General features: G+C 43.1%; 1 protein-coding gene across 1 annotated transcript in view; it reads left to right on the top strand.

Annotated features, from left to right (window-relative positions):
- Positions 1-4,111: 4,111 nt before the first annotated feature.
- Positions 4,112-22,567, top strand: part of SLC45A1 (solute carrier family 45 member 1) — a 40,340-nt gene continuing 21,884 nt past the window's right edge. The window contains exons 1-2 of the mRNA XM_069078349.1: positions 4,112-4,252; positions 15,841-16,268. Of these exons, the coding sequence (XP_068934450.1) occupies positions 15,869-16,268 (400 nt within the window). The 5' untranslated portion in view covers positions 4,112-4,252; positions 15,841-15,868. The remainder of the gene's footprint in view (positions 4,253-15,840; positions 16,269-22,567) is intronic.

Below are 22,567 nucleotides of genomic sequence, written 5' to 3'. Positions count from 1 at the left end.
AAACTTTTTTCCACTCAGGACCCTTTTACAGCAGCATTCCATGATGCTGCATGATCTGAGGGCATGTCAGTACAAAGTGTGCATGCTTTGTGTTCACAAACGAGGCTGTAGTGAAGGTGTGTGGTGCTACATGGGCAAGCACTGCCAGAAACAACTCGGATTCATTACGAGTTTGATTTTTATTTAATTTTTGGTCATCGCATGTTGCCAGATTTTTCACAACCCCATATGGGGTCAAGACCCACAGTTTAAGAAGTGCTGGTAGACTTAAGAAAGTGATGGAGGAAACATTAATAATACAGATTAGCCAAAACTCTGATGGAAATGAATGTCTTGAACGTGGTCATAGTGCCGCTAAAATGAGACTGCAATAAAAGAATGGAGTACAAAATGTAGTACAAAATGGAGTACAAAATGTTAGAAAGCATCCAGGTCAAAGCAAAGAGAAGGGCAAAGTTGTATCAGTTTTCTGTGGTTTGCAAACCACCACAAGAGATGGAAGGTATTGCAGAAATAGAAATGGAGAATCTTTTAGTTGCTCAGCCTGAGGATTGCAATAAGAAACACCTTCCTCTCAGCAGAGCAGCCATTCAGACAAAAGCTGCAAGTTTATTTAAGGCAGTGAAAGAAAATGGAAATGAAGTGGGCAGCAAAGAAACTTTTAATAAATGCATTGGCCAGACTGCTTGCTTTAAAAATCAAGTTCAATTACATAATGTTAAAATTACCAGAAAGGCCGCCAGGACATATAAGGACATACAAGGCAGCTTAGTGACAGTGCCCCTACACATAATATTTCTTATTTCTTAATTTAATATTTTATTTTTTCCCCAATTACATATAAAAACAATTATCAGGCAGCTAGGTGGTAGTCAGGATGACTTGATTTCAAATCCAGACTCAGACACTTAACACAAAACTAGCCGTGTGATTTTGGGCAAGTCACAAGCCAATTGCCCTACCTTCCCCTCTCTTAAAAAAAAAAAGGCAAAAAAAACCCCCAAACAATTTTTAACATTTGTTTTTTAAACATATAGCAAGCATTATATAAATGTTAGTTATTATTATTAGCTAGGAAATCTAGATTGTGCAGCAGATACAGCACCAGCCCTGAAGTCAGGAGGACTTGAGTTCAAATCCAGACTTAGATACTTACTAGCTGGGTGACCCTGGGAAAGTCACTAAGCCTAGTTTGCCTCAGTTTTCTCATTCCTAGTTTGTCTGTATGAGTCAAGACATCACCCTGTGACACCACTGGTCCTCTTCAACAAAGGATAAATAATAATAATAAAATGATCTGGAGAAGGAAATGGCAAACCACTCCACTATCTTTGCCAAGAAAATCCCAAACTGGAGTCACAGAGGGTCCAGATGTGATTGAAATAACTCAACAGCAACAAATTAGACAGCTAAATATTCTAATTATTTTGTAGAAAATAATCAAAGAAGGCAGATATAGTGATTAACAAACTTTAAATGTAGGTGAAACAGGTGTATTCTGGAAAAGGATGCTTTATAGAACTTACATTTCTAAGAAAGAAAAAATTCAACCTGGATGTAAAGTGTTTAAGGATTGCGTAACATTTTTATTGGGAGGTAATACAAAAGGGGATTGAAAATTAAAACCGCTGTTTGTTTATTGGTATCTAAATCCTTGGGCTGCCACATCCATCGAGATGGCTTCCAGGTCCTTGAGAGTCAAATAAGAAAGCATGGGTGAAAAAAAATTTTTTTAATAAAAAAAAATAAAATAAAGCATGGGTGACAAAACTGTTTCCAAAGACTGGTTTGCCCAGCTGTTAACAAATATTGTAAGGATAATAATATTGTGTTTAAAGCATTGCAGATTTGAGAAACAACCCCAGGTCATCCAACTCATTGTGTAAGAACGTGAGCCTGTAAATTCCCCAAGATGTGTGTGTAAAGATTTTTAAAAAGAGAAGACACTTCAGGGGTGGGGAACCATTGACCTCAAGGCCATGTATGTCTCTCTAGGTCCTCAAGTGTAGCCCTTTGACTAAATCCAGACCTCACAGAACATATCCCTTTAAGAAAAGGATTTGTTCGGTAAAACTTGGACTCTGTCAAAAGACCACACCTGAGGACCTAGAAGACCACACCCAAAGACCTAGAAGGCTACCTCTTGGGTCTATGCTGCTAAAATATTTTAAAGATGATGACAGTGTTTTAATTGTGTCATCAGTGTAGGCTTATCTTTAAATATGACATCCATTATATTTTTCTTTTAAGTTTCAATTTTATTTTAAAATATTTTAAATATTTTCTTTATATCTCTTTTAATAGCTACTCTATTATTTTGTGTAATAAATTAACAAGAAATGTGTTTTTTATATCCTTTGTATTTTGTTAAATTAATAAAGATAGATTATTTCAACAATTTTCATTATGTATTTCCATTGGGCTGGAACAAATCACCATATTCTATGTATAATTACAACTTTGAAGGGTTATAATTGCCACTGCTTCATGGAATTCATTATTTGCATTAACCAGGATTTAACTGTAAAATTAAATTTAAAGAAAAAGAAACTGGAAAAAAATGTTGCTAGTAATTCATGCGCTAGCATGCAGCCTTTCAGACAATAGTCATGGATATTGTCCCACCCTTCCACTTTCTGATTTGTAGGGAACTTACCTTTTCAATCACCTTCTCACTTGATATAACCATTCTATTGCTCATCATATTAACAGTAAGTAAGCTTTCTAACTCTCATTTGAATCAATTGGCATTTTCATTGTGGTAGATTTCTTGCAACCACATAGAGATCCTTCATTCCATTTTAACATGGTTTGATCTTAACCATTTCAAGACTCTGGCCAGAGTAAAACCACTGTTGGTCAAACTCAACAAATCCAGTAGCAACTCTGTGTTGGCAGCCTTTGTTATTTCTCTGGAAATTAATGTCTGTTTGTACCAGAAATATTTCTGCAAGCACTTAGGCACATAGTAACATTTAATAAATGCTTTTTCATTCATTAATTCCTTCATTCATTTTTAACTTATTGTGTGTGCTGAAAATATCTACAGCAGATTTCTTTATCCTTGTAGTATGTCCTAGAACCTTGGGCAGCCTGGTTAAATCTCTGGACCCCTTCTCAGAAAAATGTTTTTAAATGTATAAAATATATAGGATCACAAAAAGAACCAACTCTATTGAACTAGCTATCATTATCTATTTATCTATCTTCATATATATGGTCTATATTTATCCGTCTATCCACCTGTCTATCCAACCATCCATCCATCCATCTATCCATTCATCCTTCCATTCATCTATCTATATACATATATACGATCTATGTCTGTCCATTTATCCACCTGTCTATCCAACCATTCTCCTCCCTCCCTCCCTCTCTCTCTGTCTCTCTCTGTCTCTGTCTCTCTCTGTCTGTCTCTGTCTCTCTATCTCTCTGTCTCTCTCTGTCTCTCTGTCTCCTCTCTGTCTCTCTGTCTATGTCTCTCTCTGTTTTTCTCTCTGTCTCTCTATATCTCTCTGTCTCTGTCTCTCTCTGTCTCTGTCTCTGTCTCTCTGTCTCTCTGTCTCTCTCTCTCTGTCTCTGTCTCTCTCTCTCTCTCTGTCTCTCTCTTTAAAAAGTCCAGTTCACCACAGACCCCAGGTTCAGAACCTTAAGCCTACATAACTGATCTTCATATGCATCTTGGAAACAGGAATATTAATCATACCAGTCACCTAAGGGTGATGAACCCTGTTTTTCATGCTATTGCACAGCTTTTCTTTAGGATACGATTCCATATCTTTGTGCTCCCCAAAACATATGTTGTGACTGGTGTAGCTTGGGTGTTCATTGCTCTAAATGCCTTTTCCCCAATGAGCTGTGATTTCGGGTTGCCACTCTCTTGCCGTGCACACAATTAAAGCTTTCTCCTTAATAGCATCAGTATCGTTATTGCTGTTGTTGCTGGGATTTGTGGCTGGCCCCAGCACAGCCAGGTTCAGCACCTCTCCTGCCTTGCAGTTGCCCCTTTAAGGAACCCGGCCCAGACCTGCTGATGCTTCTGCAGCAGCTCCCCTGGGCCGACAGGCAGGAGGACCGGAGCAGTGATGTCATTGGCAGCCTCCCCAGCCACGACGCAGGCTCCTTGAGCCGGAGAGATGGTGATGCTGCAGGAGGGACAGCAGCCAGAGCCTGGGCCTAGGAAGCACAGCCTGGGATAAGGCAAGTCAGGCATGCAGCAGTTGAGAAGGGATGCTGCCCCCTTTCATCACAGGTACCACCATTTCCTACTGCACCGACCACCTTCCCCACCCCCACCCCAAGCTTCTGAGGATGCCAGGGGGAAGAAGGATGCTAGGCCCCCGAGCTGGAAAAAGCTACCCCCAAAGGGGGAACTGGAGGGTTGGCAGGGGGAGACCTTTGTTCTTTGTTGATTATTTCTAATGAATTTCATTGTCAGCAGAGATCTCCCAGCAGCCCTCTGTGAGCAGAAATCTCATGAGGAGAGAAAAGGAGCCTTCTGGGGACAGCTATTTTTTTACACCCAGAAATTAAAGTCATGGGGGGGATGGAAGGATCTGGGAGAGTGCAACTCTGTCCCATTGGCGGAGCAAGGTTCCCCCCATTCCTGAGCCAGGTGAAGCTGGCTTTGAACCCTGCAACCTCAAGTTTACTCAGGGTCCTCTGATAGACAGTCAGACAGACCTCCACCACTCCCCTCCTTTTGCCGGCATCTCAGAGCTAGGCTTAGCAAATGTGATTCAGTTTTGGTGATTCCTTAAATTAAGAATAGCGAAAGGTTGGATTTTGGCTGGTGAAAAAGAGGGTGTGTGTTGGGGTGGAGGTGTGCGCCCATCTGCAATTTTTTGAACATGCGGGTCTCCAAATTCAATTGAACTTATTCCCAGGTAGAAAGTCTCTTTAAAATATTCGCTGTTCCCATGGCTATCTTTGTCTTCCTGTTGACCTCATTACTCAGCATTTATTGGGAAGGGAGAGAAAAAGGGTACAAAGCAATGTACAAGACAGAAGGAAGGATCGCTGAACGGGAGACTCTCAGAGTGAATTGTCTGACACGCCTGGAAGACCCAGGGCAAGGGAGAGGGACGTCCCCAAAGGAGAAATGAACAATTGCCCACGAGCCAGTCACTACTTCTGGAAATCTTACTTGTACCTGTCTTTAGGGGCCAGAGCTGGTCTGGGAAGGGTTTCCTAGAAGAAGGAACTTTTGAATGAGGCTTGGCCAGAGGAGAAGGAGATGCTTAAGGGAAATGATTACCAGTGATGGTGTATCATGAGGGTATGGAGGAGAGTCTTCCCCACTTGAGAAGACAATGGGAGAAGAAATGGAGAATGGAAGTGAAATTTCCTTTCAGGGCAATTTTAAGCATAAAAAAAAAGACACAGGTGTGTCCCACTTTTCATCAATATGGTTTGAGATGCTGGCTCCCTCCAATAAATCTTAAGGCATTTCATAAGCTCAGTGATTTCCTTATACTAAAAAGGCTTTTCCCCAAAGGGTCTGACCTCTTGGAAGCCAGAGGCTTTGGTGTGTTTCCTGTTGATTGTGGAAAGGCTTGTGTAATACTAGCTAGTTATTTCTAGGTCCGCAAAGGACTTTTTCATAGGTTTCCTCATTTGATCCTTAGCAAAAACAAAACAAAAAACACAACCCTGTGAGGCCAGTGCTATTGTTAACCTCATTTTACATTTTACAGGGAAGAAAGATGAGATTCCAAAAGATGAAGAGATCTGCCCAGAATCAAATTGCTGAGGGGTATTCTGAGGCAGCATTTGAACTCAGATCTTCCTGATGCCAATTTCTGGGCTCTATACAGTATGAAACACCACCTCCTAGACTCCTGGGGTAGCTTAATGAAAACGATCTAAAATAGGAGACAAAGGTTAATTTCTGATTTGAATTAGTATGTAGAATTCTGTTTGGGCTTTAAAAATGTCAACATAGGGGTGTCCAGGTAGCACAGTGAGTAAGAGCACTGACCCCAGAGTCATGTCAGGATGACCTGGGATCGAATCCAGCTCAGATACTTACCACCACACCCAGAAATAACTGGCTGTATAACCTTGAGCAAGTTACTTAACCCCAATTGCTTAAAAAAAAATGTCAACATAGCTTAGTTCTGATCTGATTAGATTTTTGGTGGATTTCCACCCTCATTTCACTTAAATTCAAATATGAAAAATTGCAGGGGATTTTTTTTTCCAAGTAAACTTTCTCAGGTTTAGCTTTGATGTAGTGAGGGTGTTTTATTATCATCACAGGGCATTATATTCACCCTATCATAATAGGGCAGCTAGGTGGTACAGTGGCTAGAGTGCTGGGTCTAGAATCAGGAAGACCTGGATTTGAATCCAGCCTTAGACATTTACTAACTGTGAGACCCTGGGCGAGTCACTCAACCTCAGTTTTCTCATCTGTAAAATGGGGGTGATGATAATAGCACCTACCTTTCAGGGCTGTCATGAGAATCAAGTGAGATAATAATTGTAAAGTACTTAGCACATAGTAAATGCTATATAAATGTTAGCTTTTATTATTATTAAGCCCCAAGTAAGAAGAGTAGCCCAATAATAAAAACCTCACCTGGGAGAGACCTTAGAGATCAGCTCCAACCGCCTTCATTTTACAGGTAAGGAAACTGAGGCAGGTAGACTTGGGGCAGAACCGAGATTAGAAGGTAGAAGCTGGATTTCCAAGGTCACTTTCCTTTCCCACTTAAATTCTTGTTTGACGTGAGGTGTGAGTCCATTGAGTTTCTAAAATGATTTAGCACAGAATATCACGAAATCTAAAGACCATGGCACTTGAATAGTAAGAATGACTAGGATAAGGCAAGTATTTGGATAGCGCTTTACAAATATAATCTCCTTTGATATTCAGAACAGCCCTGACAGGGAGGTGGTATTATTACCCCCATTCTGCAGATGAGGAAAGTGAGGCAAATAGAGGTTAAGCCCGAGTCATCGGCTAGTAAACGTCTGAGGCTGAGGTCTCCCTGACTCTCAGCCTGGGGCTCTACCCACCCTGCCGTCCTGAGATCTCGAGGTCCTTGGAAAGGACCAGCCCATACTTGGATGAGACTCCTTCCTTCACACGCCCCAAAGAAGTCATTGAACCTCTGTGAGGGGGAGCAAGACAAGACAAGTCCTGCCCCTCCCTCTCCCAGCCCTTCCAATGCTCAGTCACAATAGCTCACATTTCTAAAGCACTTCGAGGTTTGCGAAGCGCTGAACAGACAATTTTAGCTGGTCTTCCCAGCAGCTCTGGCTAAAACCCCATTTCTCAGATGAGGAGATCAAGGTGCAGAAAGGTCAACCCCTTGCTCAGGTTCACCCAGATGGAAAGTGTCTAAAAGCAGATTCAAACCCAAGCCTCTCTCGTGGCAGGACCACGCTCCTTTCTCATCTCACTGGTTCTTTTCACCTGAAAAGAACTATCATTGCCAGTGGGGAGGTCTCCCAGCAGCTGTCTGTGAACAGAAATCTTCAGCTAGGAGAGAAGGGGAGCCTTCTGGGACAGCTTGTTTTTACAGCAGGAAATTAAAGCCATGGGGGGTAGGAGGGGGGGAGGGGAAGAAGAGGGAGAGTGGAAAGGTAGAGGAAAGAGCTGAGTTTGTGAAACAAAACCTTTTAGACTATCTGCATTGGCTCTGGAAGATCAACCCTGGTTTTAGACTTTAAAGCACCATAAAACACTTAGCAGATGATTTAAAACTTCATCAATGTAATTTATTATTACTGCCAATTTTAAAGGTGATGGGGTAGGAGGAGTAAATTTCATCCTTGTGGGGGAACTCCCATTGTAGGAACTCCCTCCACCAAAGCCAATTGCCACTTCAATTATCACATTGCCTTAGAGAGTTGCATGGTGTTATCTAAAAGGTTAAGTGACTTGCCCAGGGTCACACATTCAGTATTTGTTAGAGGTGGACCAAGGAAGGCCTGCTTGTTTATACTACACTGCTTCTATTATGTAACATCATTGCATCTTATTATGATTAATAATCATAATAATAGGATCAATATTATTATATTATTAATGTTAGATAGCTGAATGGCTCAATGGATAGAGTGCTGGGTCTGGAGTTCTGGAAGATCTGGGTTCAAATCCAGCCCCAGACACTTATTAGCTGTGTGACCCTGGGCAAGTCACTTAACCTCAGTTTGTCTCCATCCACTGGGGAAAGACATCACAAACTCCTCCAGTATCTTGGCCAAGAAAACCCCATGGAAGGGATTGGTGTGCTATGGTCCACTGGGTCATGAAGAGTCAGACACGGGGGAACAAAAACATTAATGGCAATGCAATTATAACAATATAATTGATATAATATAGCAATGTTATAATTATATAATATGATTCATAACTATAATATGATTGCTATAGTCATGATATTGTTTTATTATAATCAAATTAGCATGATTTTAACAACCCTTATCTAGTATAATGTCCTTAGGGTACTTAGAAGCTTCCATCCCCCAATATTTCCCTGTAGATTTGATCATATCTATTGTTCCTTTTTTTTTCCCCCAAAGGAAAGGGGCCTTTTAAAATCAGTAACTACAAATCTGACTTCAAATTCAAATACTATTGGAAGAAACTAAGGAATGCCTTCAACTCATACGAATGTGTAAAAGGCTCAAGGCTCTGACCCTTTGCCAAACAAACTAGAGAATATGAAGGAAGGAGGGACTAGGGAACAGTTGGCATCCAAGGCAAGGAAGGCTGGGATGGGATGGGGTGAAGAAGAGGTGGAGCTGAAAGCCTATAGAACTTTGCCTATTGAGGAAGGAGAGTGAAGTTAGGGCACATGGCTGCCCCTGCCACCCTCCTACAGAAGGCTTCATGTCCACTGCACGTGGCTTCTGAAAAGATGTGTTCATTGGGCAATTTCATTCCTTTGCTTTTCTCAGTCATTTCAGTCATGTTGGACTCTCCATGACTCCATTTGGGGTTTTCTTGGCAAAGATCCTGGAGTGATTTGCTGTTTCCTTTTCCAGTTCATTTTACAGATGAGGAAACTGAGGCAGATAGGGGGAAGTGTGCCCAGGGTCACACAGCTGGTGAGTATCTTCGGAGAACTCAGGTGTTCCTGATTCCAGGCCCACTGCTTTAGCCACCAAGCCATCTAGCTGCCTCATCTTTATTCCTTACTGACACTCTTAATTTGATACAGACAAATCTCCCATGTGGTCTTGGGAGTCACTGCTGTCTAAAAAGAAAACTGATCAAAGGGGAAAATATTTGGGGTGGGGGTGGTACATAGCATAGTATGAACAGAAACTGAAGACATAGGCCAGGCTTGTCAAGCTGTAGGACTAAGGCCCATGGTGGGAGGGGGACAGTTCACTTAGATCAGCAGCCATGGGTTTGGGGTCATGGCAAGTCTCAACCTCACTGGGCATCAATTTCCTCATCTTCCCCTTATGAAAGGACTGGACAACATCAGCAGTGTCAAACTCAAAGAGAAATGGGGCTACAAAACCATGAACACCCCATTGCATACTGGCTTTGGTTTGGTTTGTTTTTTTGGAGACAGTCAGGGTTAAGTGACTTGTCCATAGTCACACAGCTAATAGGTGCCTGAACCTGGATTTGAACTCAGATCCTTCTGATCCAGAGCCAGAGCCTTATCCACTGCATACCAACTTTGAAAACCACATATGAACATTATCTATGTTCTATTGTATTTTTATTTATTTTTAAAACTATTTCCCAGTTACATTTTTGTTTTTGTTTTTTGCTTTTGGGAGGGCAATTGGGGTTAAGTGACTTGCCCAAGGTCACACGGCTAGTTTTTGTGTTAAGTGTCTGAGGCTGGATTTGAACTCAGGTCCTCCTGACTCCAGGGCCAGTGCTCTATTCACTGTGCCACCTAGCCATCCCTCCCAATTACATTTTAATCTGGTCCAGGTGATACTGGGGGAGTGTTGCCAGCTCTATGTCTGTACCACTGGAATAAATGACTTTAGATATTCCTCCCAGCTCAGAATCTATGATTCCATATGACTTAACAAGTACCCCTCCCTTAGATCTAGCCCCATCCTTATTTTGCAAAGGGAAGGGGGTAAGTGATTTGCCTAAGGTCTCCAAACTCGTCAGTTATAGAGCTGAGATCAGAACGTAGGTGGAGGGTCTGGGAGACCCTGGGCCTTCCCTAGTTCCAATACATTTCCAATACTTTTTCTAAGTAGCCTTCTCTAGTGGAAGACAGTGTTGTGCCTTGGAAGGTGAGGGATTTGGAGTCAAAGGACCCGGGTTCAAATACTAGCTCAGCTCCTTATCTCCTATGGCTTTGAGTAAGTCACTTCTGAATGGGCCTCAGTTTCTTCACCTGTAAAATGCTGGACAAGGTTAGGTTTGATGTATTCTAAGGTCTCATCTACCTCTAAGCCTAGCTCCCATGATTCTTTCCATGCCATCATAAGGAAGGGACAAAGAAGAGATTCGACTTTGGCAGAAAAAGTTGGGAATGAGGTTTTGGGAAGTATTTGTGTACAAATTATGGGAAAGATGCTGCATGACCCTAGAGACCAGGTTTCTAGCCGCCAATATTAATATATTATTATATATTGTTAATATAATATTGATGTAGAACTTTAGGGCTTAGAAAGTTTTTTGCTATGTTATCTTACTGAATCCCCACAATAATTAAGTGACATAATTACTATACATACACACTACATATATATATATATATACACATATATATATATATATATATATGATTGTTATTAAAAGTGAGGTATGGCATAATCACAGCAGCTAGGCAGCATAATGGCTACAGTACTGAATTCAAATCCAGACTCTGACACTTATTAGCTGCATGACCCTGGGTAAGTCACAACTTCAGTTTGCCTCAGTTCCCTCAGCTATAAAATAAGAATGATGATAGCACCCATATCCTCATGGTTGTTGGGAGGATCAAATGAGATCCTATTTGTTGTGCTTGGAACAGGACCTGGCACACAGTAGGTGCTGTATAAATGCTCTCTATAATCATGACTATTATGACTTGAGGCCACTCAGTTTATGTCAGAAGCAGAACTCGAACCTCTCTATTCACTTGTTTCTAGTGGTCAAGTGATTCTGGCAATAACGATGTACAGTCACAGTGCTTACTTACAAAGTTTATAACTAGTTTTGGAAAAAAGATGAAAATAGATCATCTGTTGAGCTGGGAGTTTCTTGAGAGCGGCGACTGTTGGGGTTTTTTTTTTTTGCCTTTCTTTGTATTTCCAACAGTTAGCACAATGCCTGGGTATACAGTAGGTTCTTAACAGATGCTTGTTGACTGACTGATTGATTGACTGACTTTGGAGCAATTTGCTAGTGCTATTTTCCATAAAGAAAGGCAGCACTGGGCATAATGGAGAGGCACCTGGTCCTGGAGTTAGGAAGAGCCAAATTCAAGTCCCGCTTGGGACCCACACAAGCTCTGAGACCCTAGGCAGATCACTGACATCTCCTAGCTGTCCAAGGACCAACAAGTAGGTTTTGAATCAATAACCCAGGTCCAAGGCCTCATTCTGTCCCTTCAGAGCTGTATCACGTTAGGGAAGCTCTTTAAACCAGCCTCAGTTTCCCTTTCAGTGGAGTTTCACTTCATTCAAGAAGTGAAAAGGTTGGACTCTGATTTCTGATGCCTCTGTTAGCTCTGCCTCTATGGTCCCATCATCATATCATCCCTGGCCTCAGCTGAGTCACACCTAAAATCAGGGGGTTCAGCTGGGCCCTTCCAACTCCTTTATGAAACCATGACATTCTAAGTTACAGCCAAGGTGTAGGAGGTTTCCACACTGGGAATGCCCTTTGCCAATGAAACAAACAAACAAACAAATAAAGTCAAGATTTTAAGAAACAATTTTTAAAGGTTAGTAAGCAAATTAAGTGTCCTGGATGCTCCCTGTAACTTTAGGCCCCCCTCCTCAGGAAGGGCTACAAAGGAAATTCCCATCATTTCTTAGATGATGGACAGCTCCCTCTGAAGGAATAGAGAATTTGAAGGATGATGTTCTGGTAGGTTAGATGACCTGTAGACACACAGCTTAGGTCAGAGTGGGATTTGAACCCAGGATCCCCCTTCACGATTTGAACCCAAGATGATAATATATAGCATTTTGTAGCACTGTACAATTGGCAAAGTACTTTGTATATCTTCTCTAGTTTAACCTGTCCCTCTTCTCAAGGATTAGCTTTTGATATTTATTTATCTTTTGACAGTCTTAACACTATCTCACACTTCTGAAGTCCTTTGTAAGCACTATGAAATGCTCACCCTTCCAGTGAAATTAAAATACTGATTAAAGAGTCAAAAGCCTGACACAGAATGGCAGCATGATGGCTTCCCTTAGCAAATATTTCTTCATTTTCCCAGGTTTCAAGGTGTCCAAGGACACCATCTGAGGAGCACCATCTCACCCATGGTAGCAATCCTTCCATGGTGCTACAAGCATGGGTATGCTGGTAAATGTTTAACCATGAGCTTTTGCGGGGGGGGGGGCGTATATAAGACATACTTAAGTGTAATTATCATTATTAACATTTTCTTCATCACTTTATTAAGTCTAGACAATTGACCAAAAAATAAATCAAACCCTGATTTGTAGTATTTGCTGATTTCAGAGGTTTAAATGGTCACACTGAAAATTTAACAATTGGCACACCACTAGCTATAAGTAAGTTTTCAGCAAGAAGTCAGACTAGACCAGGGGTGGGGAACCTGCAGCCTTGAGGCCACATGTAACCCTCTAGGTCCTCAAGTGTGGCCCTTTGACTGAATCCAAACTTCACAAACAAATCTTTGTTTCATTTTGCTCTGTGAAGTTTGAATTCAGTCAAGGGGCCATACTTGAGGACCTAGAGGGCCACATGTGACCACAAAGGTGTAGGTTCCCCGCCCCTGGCCTAGATAATAAATGTTTAAAATGCTGGGACTCCATAATCATTGCTCTTTTGGCCACATATTCCCCCATCTTCAGGGCACAACAGGAGGGCAAGGGTCCTAGGATCGTAGATTCAGAGTTTGTCATGACCCTGTGAAAGACACGCCCTCCAACTTGGCACCATGGAAGGATTGCTACCATGGGTGAGATGGTGCTCCTCAGATGGTGTCCTTGGACACCTTGAAACCCGGGAAAATGAAGAAATATTTGCTAAAGGGAGCCATCACGCTGCCATTCTATTTCAGGCTTTTGAGTCTTTAATCAATATTTTAATTTCACTGGAAGGGTGAGCATTTCTTTTTTTTTTTTAAGCAGTCGGGGTTAAGTAACTTGCTCAAGGTTACACGGCCAGTTATTTCTGGGTGTGGTGATAAGTATCTGAGCCCAGATTTGATCCCCAGGTCATCCCAACTCTGGGGCCGGTGCTCTTACTCGCTGTGCTACCTGGTCGCCCCAAGGGTGAGCATTTCACAGTGCTTACAAAGCTTCCAACAAACCCTCATTGCTCTACTTAGCTGATGGGTGGGTAGGACTCTTGGATCCTCCTTCACTTCCACACCTGAGCAGCTCTAGGACACAGGTGAGAGCCTAAAGTTTTAGAGGACCCATGGGTTTTCACTCATGTACTTCTGATTGGCTTCACATCTGTGATGTCACAGTCAGGGAGGCCTGGGGATTGGTCGGGAGTTATACAGGTGTAGGGTTTGGAAGTTTCCAGGCACAGAAGATTCCAGGAAGGGGCAGGAGAAATGGGAGATTAGCAGGAGAAGGGGCGTGTCTATAGCAGAGAGGGCCTGCTGCCAACGAGCCTTATGGATTTCAGACAGGCCCAAAGAATCAGAGAGGTTGTTTTGGACTATCCCACACAATTTTTTTTTCCTACTTGAGTCATTGGGAAATGTTGTTCAGGGATCACTGGGGGTAAGTCCAATATATGGCCCCCTTCCCATCCCTGTTCCTAAATCCTTCCTAATCCTCTTTACTTCCCCTCCCTCCCAACCCTCCCACCACCATTTTATTCTACAATGTCACCATATCGTTACAGAATTTTGTGATTTTTAAGATTGAATTTATTAATAACTAAACATGGTTCTCATCATAAGATAAATAATTCAAGAAGGATTTTGTCAGTTTGGGAAACTCAGTATAAGAATTCTCTCCATCAACCCAGATCATGACCCATCTGTGACTTAATAAAATTCTCTAGCACATGGTAGGCATTTAATAAATGTTGATTGATTCGTAACAGGCTCACAATAATGAAACAATCCCCATGCCAGACTGTCTCTTGGTGGAGTTTGTGCAGTGAGGAAAAGGGAGGAATAAATGATGAACCCATGGGCCAGCCATTCTTATTGACCCTTGTGACTTGCCAAGCTTGACACCATAAGTAACTTTTTTAACTTCTTCTTTCTTTTGGTTGTCTCCAGTATTCATTTTCTACAGAACCATCAGAAAAAGAGAAAAATTAATAGGTGAAGTAGATTATGGATCAATGAAGAGTGGTGGCTTGAGCAGCTCACCTTAAATCCAGGCAGCCCTGGCTTCAGTCCTGCTTCTGATCCTTATGAGCTGTGGGGAAATCATTTGGGTCCGTTGGGCCTCAGTTTCCTCATCTGTAAAATAAAAGGTTTAGGCTAACTGGCCTCTGAGGGCTCTTTCAGCTATGGCTCCAGGATCCTTGCCTCCTCTGGGGTCTACTTCTCCCTTTCCATGCTAAATGGATACTCTTAAATCTGACCACATCAAGTCTCCGAAGGCCCTGTCTTTGGACATTTTCACTCATGGGCAGTGTTGATGAGAGAAAGAGGACAAGAGCCTGGTTCAATCTGCCTTTGTCATCTGGGAGTCGTACAGAGCCTCAGAGCAGAAAGGGAGCTTGGTCCATCCAGTGTAATGCTTAACTAAAGAATCCCCCTTCCCAACAACCAGGTCCAGCCCAAAGACCTCCCATGAGGTCTTTCCTCCCACTCACTGCCCAGGTGACTCATGCCATGCCCCCCCTCCCATCTGGCCCATGAGAACAAACAGCTTTTTTTTTTTAATTGATAGGAATGAATGGACACTACAGGGGAATATTGGAAATTATTCAGACAAGTTAAATTTAAAGATGAAAACATAAGTCCGCTGACATGAGAATTTTCTCAATCATTCAATCCATGAACAAGTATTAGGTGTCTGCAGGACGCTGGCCACTGTCCTAGATTAGTCTGTGGGGAGACACACAAAAGTGAAACAAGAGGAGAGATAAGTGAATGTGGGATAAATATGCAGCGATGGGGGTGGCCCTAGCAACTGGAAGGATCAGGAAAGGGCTTTTGGAGGAGGCAGAGGTGAGGGGGAGGAGCATGCCAGGCAGTGCACCAGGAGATCAGAATGCTGTGCTCAGAAAATGATCCTGGGCTGCCAGAGCTCCCCCCCACCTTGCCCTGAAATTTCCTTGGATTTGCTTTGCACATATTTAGGATTCAGAGTTGGAAGGGACCTCCAAGGCTCTCTGGTTCCACCACCCCCCTTCATTTTGTAGATGCAGATGCTGGGGCCAAGGGAGGGGAAGTCTCTTGCCTAGGATCTCACAGGCTGGGTCAGAGGTGGGTGGGCCTGGCTTTGCCCCTAATAGAATGTAAATTTCTGGAGGGCAGCTGAAGTTTCACTTTTGCCTTTGTCTCTTCTATACCTACCACCATGTCTGGCACCCAGAAGGCATTTAAAAATACTTATGAATTGATTGACTAATGGATAAATGGATGGATGGATGGATGCATGGAGGCAGGGAAGAATGAATGAATGAATGAATGAATGAATAGATGGATGGAGGTAGGAAGAAATGGATGGATGGATGGATGGATGGATGGATGGATGCCAGCACACACATCTGACTTCTCTTTCCCACAGGAACGTCCACTGACCTTCCTTACCTAGGATGATCCCTCCTACGACTGGGACCCCTCCTCCGAGCGAGGTTCTCTTCCCTACGTTGACTTCTCAGGAATTCTGGAGGTCACAGGTCTCAGGCTACTCAGGAACTGTGACTCGGCACATCAGCCATCGGGCCAACAACTTTAAGAGACACCCTAAGAGGAGGAAACATATCCGCCCCTCCCCACCCCCACCTCCGAACACACCCTGTCCTATAGACCTGCTTGACTTTGGGGACCTGCACCCCCAGAGGTCCTTCCGGGAGCTGCTATTCAATGGCTGCATCCTCTTTGGAATTGAGTTCAGCTACGCCATGGAGACAGCGTACGTGACCCCTGTACTGCTCCAGATGGGGCTCCCCGATGAGCTCTACAGCATGGTCTGGTTCATCAGCCCAATTCTAGGTAACCTTCAATTGCCGATATTCCTCTGGCATCTTCTAGTCTTGTACAATAATGATAATAGCTCACATTTATACTGCAATTTAAGGTTTGCAAAGCTCTTTGTGTATATTAATCAATCGACCAATAATCATTTATTAAGTGTCTGCTATGTGGTAGTACTGTACTAAGCATTAGGGGTACAAAAAAGTGGCCAAAATTCCCTGCCCTCAAGGAGCTTACAATCGAATGGGGGACACAACATGCAAATATGTACAAAGCAAGTTCTGTGCAGGATAAATGGGAGATAATTAAAAGAAGGAAGGTCCTAGAATTGAGGAAGGCTTCCAGTAAAAGATGGTGCTATTGTTGGTACTTGAAGCATGCCAGGGAAGTTAGTAGTCAGGATGGAGGAGGGAGAGTGTCCCAGGCATAGGGGACAGCCAGAGCAAATAGTGGAGCGGAGAGATGGAGTGTCTCGTTCCAGGAGTAGCCAGGAGGCCTGGGCTGTTGAAGAGTATGAGTTTGGGAGGAAAGTATAGGAAGACCGGAAAGGTAGGATGGGCCCAGGTTGTGAAGAGCTTTGAATGCCAAATAAAGCATTTGTATTTGATTCTAGAGGCCATAGGAAGCCACCAGAGTTTACTGAGGGCAGGGGTGACCTGATTTAGGAAAATCCCTTTAGGGGCTGAATGGAGGATGAATTGGAGTGGGGACAGACCTGGGGCAGGGACAATCACCACCAGGCTATTGCAATAGTCCAGGTGTGAAGTGGTGAGAGCCTACACCAGGGCAGTGGCAGGGTCAGAGGAGAGAAAGGAGATGTATTTGATATTCTGCAGAACCTGGCAACAGTTTGTGTGTGTGTGTGTGTGTGTGTGTGTGAGAGAGAGACAGAGACAGAGAGAGACAGAGAGACAGAGACAGAGAGACAAAGAGACAGAGAAAGAGAGGGAGAGAGAGAGGGAGGGAGGGAAGGAGAGACAGACAGAGACAGAGAGGGAGGGGGAGGGGGAGGGGGCCAGGATGACCCCTTGGTTGTGAGCCTGAGTGACTGGGAAGATGTTGTTACCTTCTTTGATCTTGATAACCCAGTGAAGTAGTTGCTATTATGATCCCTGTATCGAAGAAGAGTCAGTCCTGGCTGGGAGAAATTAAATGATTTGGCCACACAGGGTCACACAGTAAACATCTGAGACAGGATTTGAACTCAAGTTCATGACTTCATAACTTCAAGTCCAGTGATCTACCCACTGGGCCACCTAGCTAGATGCCTCCATAGTTACACTGCATTGTACACACACACACACACACACACACACACACACACACACACACACACATACACACACACACACACACACAGATAAATGCATCTGTATTTATGGTAGAAGGAGCTATGTGATTATTTGACATAGTGGGAAAGTACCAGCCCTGGATGCAGGGGACTTGAGTTCAAATCCCAGCTCTGCTTCTTACTACCTTGGGGACCTTGAACAAGTCCCTTCCCCTCTTTGGGCCTCAGTGTCTTCATCTGTAAAATGAACAAGTTGGACCAGCTGGCTTTTATAATTCTTCTAAGCTCACTAGAGAAGGAAATGGCAAACCATTCCTATATCTTTCCCAAGGAAAACTCATTCAGGGTTATGAAAAGTCAGACATGACTGAAGTGACTGAACCACAGTGCCTAGCTCAGGTTAGCCTAGTGGTCAGAGCATCAAAGGTGGAGCAGGGAGAGACCTCAGAGGTCATCTGGTCAGGCCCCCTTGCCTTGCCCTCCCGAGTGGGGAAGGCACATGACCTAGGCAGGAAGGTGGAACAATGGAAAAGATGCTGGACCTGGAATCGGGAAGACCCAAGTTCAGATCTCACCTCAGACATTTACTGTGACCCCAGACTAACCCAGCCTCAGTTTCCTCATCTGTAAAATGGAGATAAAAATAACACCTGTCTCCTGAGTTGTTGTGAGGATAAAATGAGATCACATTCCCAGAGCACTTTTCAAACCTTAAAGTGCTATATAAGCTCTAGTTGTTATTATTAGCCAACAATAATGCTGTCACAATGCTGGAGATAATTATGGTAGCTGACATTTATTTGATACTTTAACTTATGCCAAGCATTTAGATACATGATGCCATCTGTATTTTGTGGTTCAGCTGTATGAGACTCTCTGTAACCTCATTTGGGGTTTTCTTGGCAGAGATACTGGAGTGGTTTGTCATTTCCTTCTCCAGCTCATTTTACAGATGAGGAAACTGAGGCCAACAGGGTGAAGTGACTTGCCCAGGGTCACACAGCTAGGAAGAGTCTGCGGCCAGATTTGAACTCAGGAAGATGAGTCTTCCTGACTCCATGACTGGAGCTCTATCCTCTGCATCACCTAGGTTCAGAGACTTGAAGCAACTTGTCTAGGATCTCATAGTTAAATATGTATCACAGAAGGGCTTTGAAGCCAGGTGTTCCCGAGAAGCCCAGGATTTTATCTCCTATGCCTTAGTGGTCCTTGAGGTCTCCTCCAGCTCTTTTCTGATTCTAGCCTTGTTGTCTTTGTCTTAATCTCAGTTTCCTTCCCCCTCTATAAAATGAGGGCGTGGGGCTGAATCAAGTCAGCAAGGATTGATTCATCGTGCCAGGCACCGTGCTAAGTGCTATTGATGCAAAGAGAGGCAAAAGCAGTCCGGGCCCCTTTGGAGTCAAGCAGATGTGACGAGTGCCTGCCCTCAAGAAGCTTCCAATCTAATGAGGCAGAAAACTTTTTTTCAGAACAGAACAACTTTTTACAAGCCAGCTCTAGGCAGGGTTACTTGGAGATAATGACAGAGGGAAGTCTCTAGCAAGAAGGGGGACTGAGAGAATCTCCTTGCAGAGTGTGGGACTTGAGCTGGGACTGGAAGGGAGCCAGGGAAGCCAGGAGGCAGGGATAAGAGGGATCAATCCAGACACAGGGCATGGTCCCTGGAAACGGCCAGGACCTGGAGAGGATGGAGTGAGCATCTGCGAGAGGAAGGGCAGGATGGGGCCGGCCTTACAGACTGTGTGGAGGGGGGTCAGGAGACTGGAAGGGCAGAAGGGGGCTGGCTCGTGGAGGGCTTTAAAAGCTAGCAGAGGGTTTTCTGTTTGGTCCTGAAGGTAACAACGGGCCACTGGAGTTTATTGAATAAGGGTCAGACTTGTACCTTAGATTAAAGACTTAGATAGCTGCATGAAGGATGGACTAGAGTGGGGAGATACTTGAGGCAGGAAAGCCAATCAGCAGCGATGAAGTCCTGCACCAGGCAATGGCAGAGGAGAGAAGGCAACATAGGCAAGAGAGGGTATGAAGGTAGAAATGTTTAGGTGGCAGCTAGGTGGCGCCATAGCCCAGGGCTAACATCTTCCTGAGTTCAAATGTGACCTCAGACACTTACTAGCTGAGTGATCCTGGGCAAATCACTTCACCCCATTTGCCTCAGTTTCCTCATCTGTAAAATGAGCTGGAGAAGAAAATGGTAAACCCCTCTGATATCTTTGCCAAGAAAACCCCAATGGGACCACAAATAGTTGGACACAACTGAATGACAATAGAAAGGGGGGTAAATTTTTTAATTAAAAAAATTTTGTTTAAACTTGGCACAGATTCTCTATGGTGGGGATGGGGGGAAGGAGTCAGAGAGTAGGGAATCCAGGATGACCCCTGCATGCAAGCTGGGGGGCCTGGGACATGGGGGTCTTCTAGGGAAGTTTGGAAGAGGGCAGGGGTTGGGGGGTAAAGACAGCAAGATCTACTCTGAGCATGCTGAGTTTGAGGTGTCCATGGGACGTCCAAGGTGGCCGGAGGGATAGGTGGTGGTGCAAGGCTGGAGGTCAGGAAAGGTTGGGGCGAGATAAATAAATCTGAGAATCAGCAGCATGCAACAGCTCTCTCTGGCTAAGATTTCCTCAAGCTCTGATGTCATACGTCAGGACCTGGGGCTTCTGTTGAAGGTGGAGGATCATTAAATTTTTATCACCTAGTCATCCCGCCTCATTTGACAGATGAGCCAGCTGAGGCCCCCAGAGATCCAATGACATGCCCAGGGTCTCCTAGTTAGTAGAAGACAGATCTGGGTCCAGAGAAAAAGGAAAGAAGCAAGAAAAGACAACAAAAGACAGCGTAAAGAACATTCCCTCAGAAATCACATGCTCTGTGTTCAAACCCTACTGCTATTACTACCTATAGGACTCCGGGCTTAAGTTTCTCTTCTTTCAAATGAGGTGGTTGGTGGGTGGCTTCTTGCAGCTCTGGGTTTTAAGACCCTTGCAGCTTTTAACATGTATTATCCTGAATTAAATGTTGTTTTGTCCAGGCTATAGCAGACAACTACTATATAATGATCTTTTTTTAAAAAAAAGTATTTAATTCTAAACTTACCCAATAAAATGAATATTTCCACATACAAAGTAGAATGAAAAAGAGGTTTGTACACAAAACAAAATCTCTCATTAATTACAGCTTGCTATTCCTTTTACACAATAAATCATATATAAACACAAAACAAATAATTATATTGATATAATTATATCATATATTATATAACTATATTATTGTAGCATAATATATAATCATAGAAACTATATTATATATGATTATATTGTAATACATTAGATGTAATACTAATAATATATTAGATATATTATGATATAATTATATAATTTCTATGATTTTATGTTATATAATAAATAATTGATATGATCATATATTATATTCTGGGATATATAATTATATATTATATACCCCCCATATATAATATGATTGTATGTGAATATACAATATATTTAATAAATTCAATATCATATTATATAATCAATAATAAATTCAACATGTCACTTTCAAAGCTGTTCTGCTTTTCTGTGTTCCATTTCTTGCTGTTCTCTCCTTGTTATTTGTGGGGGGAAAAATTAGGCATTGAAGAGTGCTTTGGTGACCCCTTTTCTTTTTTTTTTTTACAGCCCTATCACTTTTCCCCTATAATCTTTTGCCCAAATTGATTTTTTTAAAACAAATATGCAGTCAAGGAAAACAAATCCCTTAAAGGGTATCGATTTCAATCTATTCGATTCTTCAAAGCCCAGCTCAGAAGGGAGCTCCTCCACCAAGGCCTTTCTTGATCCAATTCCACCCCCGTCTCACCTTCTGTTGTTAGTCCAAAAATACATGGGCCAGTCTGCATCTTGAATTCGTCCCTCTGCAGGCAGAGGTGGGTAGAGTGCTAGGAAGTAGGGTAGCATGTGGAGGAATTTGGGGTTGGTCACTGAATTAACCAAACCCCTGGTTCAAAGTTGTTTTTAACATACAGTCTTTAAGTTACCTGGGACAACAAGAGGCTAAGTAACCAGAGCCACCTGGACCATCTATGTCAGAGGCAGGATTTGAACCTTGGTCCTCCTGACTCTGGATCTAGCCCTCTGGCCACTGTGCCATGATATCTTAAACTTGATTATATTAATCTCATTTGGTTCTAAAGGTGGGTCAAGTGAGGGTTCTGTTTTGATTTCTATTTTAAAGTCCTCAACTTAGACCAGAGAATGGATCGCTAATTTAGGAGGCCTTATGGCTAATAGCTGTTCTGGACCACTTTGGGAAGACAAAGCAGTAGGGCTGAAAGTTCTCTGGGAGTGAGAGACCCAAGAGTAAGTAAATCCTAGGAGTCCTCTGGGCTGTCACGGGGTGACAACTGACAGGAGCCCAACTAGAAGTTTGAAAGGAACTCTGAGAGAATCCTTCTCTTCATTCCAGAGCTCATGGTTTCTCTACTGACCGACAGCCCAGGTTTTCCTTTCACTCACCCTCTCAAAGTAATAGCTACCATAGAGAGCTTTCAGGTTTTTAAAGAACTTTACAACAATCCTGCGAGATAGGTATTATTGTTATCATCCTCATTTTCAGGTGGGGAAACTGAGGCAGGTTAATTGACTTGCCTTGGGTCACATAGCTAGGAAGAATCTGAGACAGGATTTGAACTCAGGTCTTCCTGGCACAAGGTCCAGTGCTCTACTCACTGTACCACCCAGCTGCCTGGAAGCCTCATGGTTCTGGAAAACACAACTCCGGTGTGACCTCTTATACCCAGTTCTCTCCCACCACTATTCCACCTCCTGCTAGTAGTACTATTTCCTCTGCTATCTTATAGAAATTTCTCAATGACTTTGTATTTAGTTTACTCATATGTGTTTGAAATGTTTCTCTCTGGGAAGATATTTTAGGGCATGTTCCAAAGTGGTTTCTCTCTCTGTCTCTGTCTCTGTCTGTCTCTGTCTGTCTCTGTCTGTCTCTCTCTGTCTCTCTGTCTCTCTCTCTCTCT

The sequence above is a fragment of the Petaurus breviceps genome, unplaced genomic scaffold, assembly GCF_028583685.1.
Source record: "Petaurus breviceps papuanus isolate PSGF00001 unplaced genomic scaffold, PetGlider_PUasm1.0 91041, whole genome shotgun sequence".
Lineage (NCBI taxonomy): Eukaryota > Metazoa > Chordata > Mammalia > Diprotodontia > Petauridae > Petaurus > Petaurus breviceps.
The sequence above is the reverse complement of the archived record's forward strand: the minus strand, read 5'-3'. Positions and strand labels throughout refer to the sequence as shown.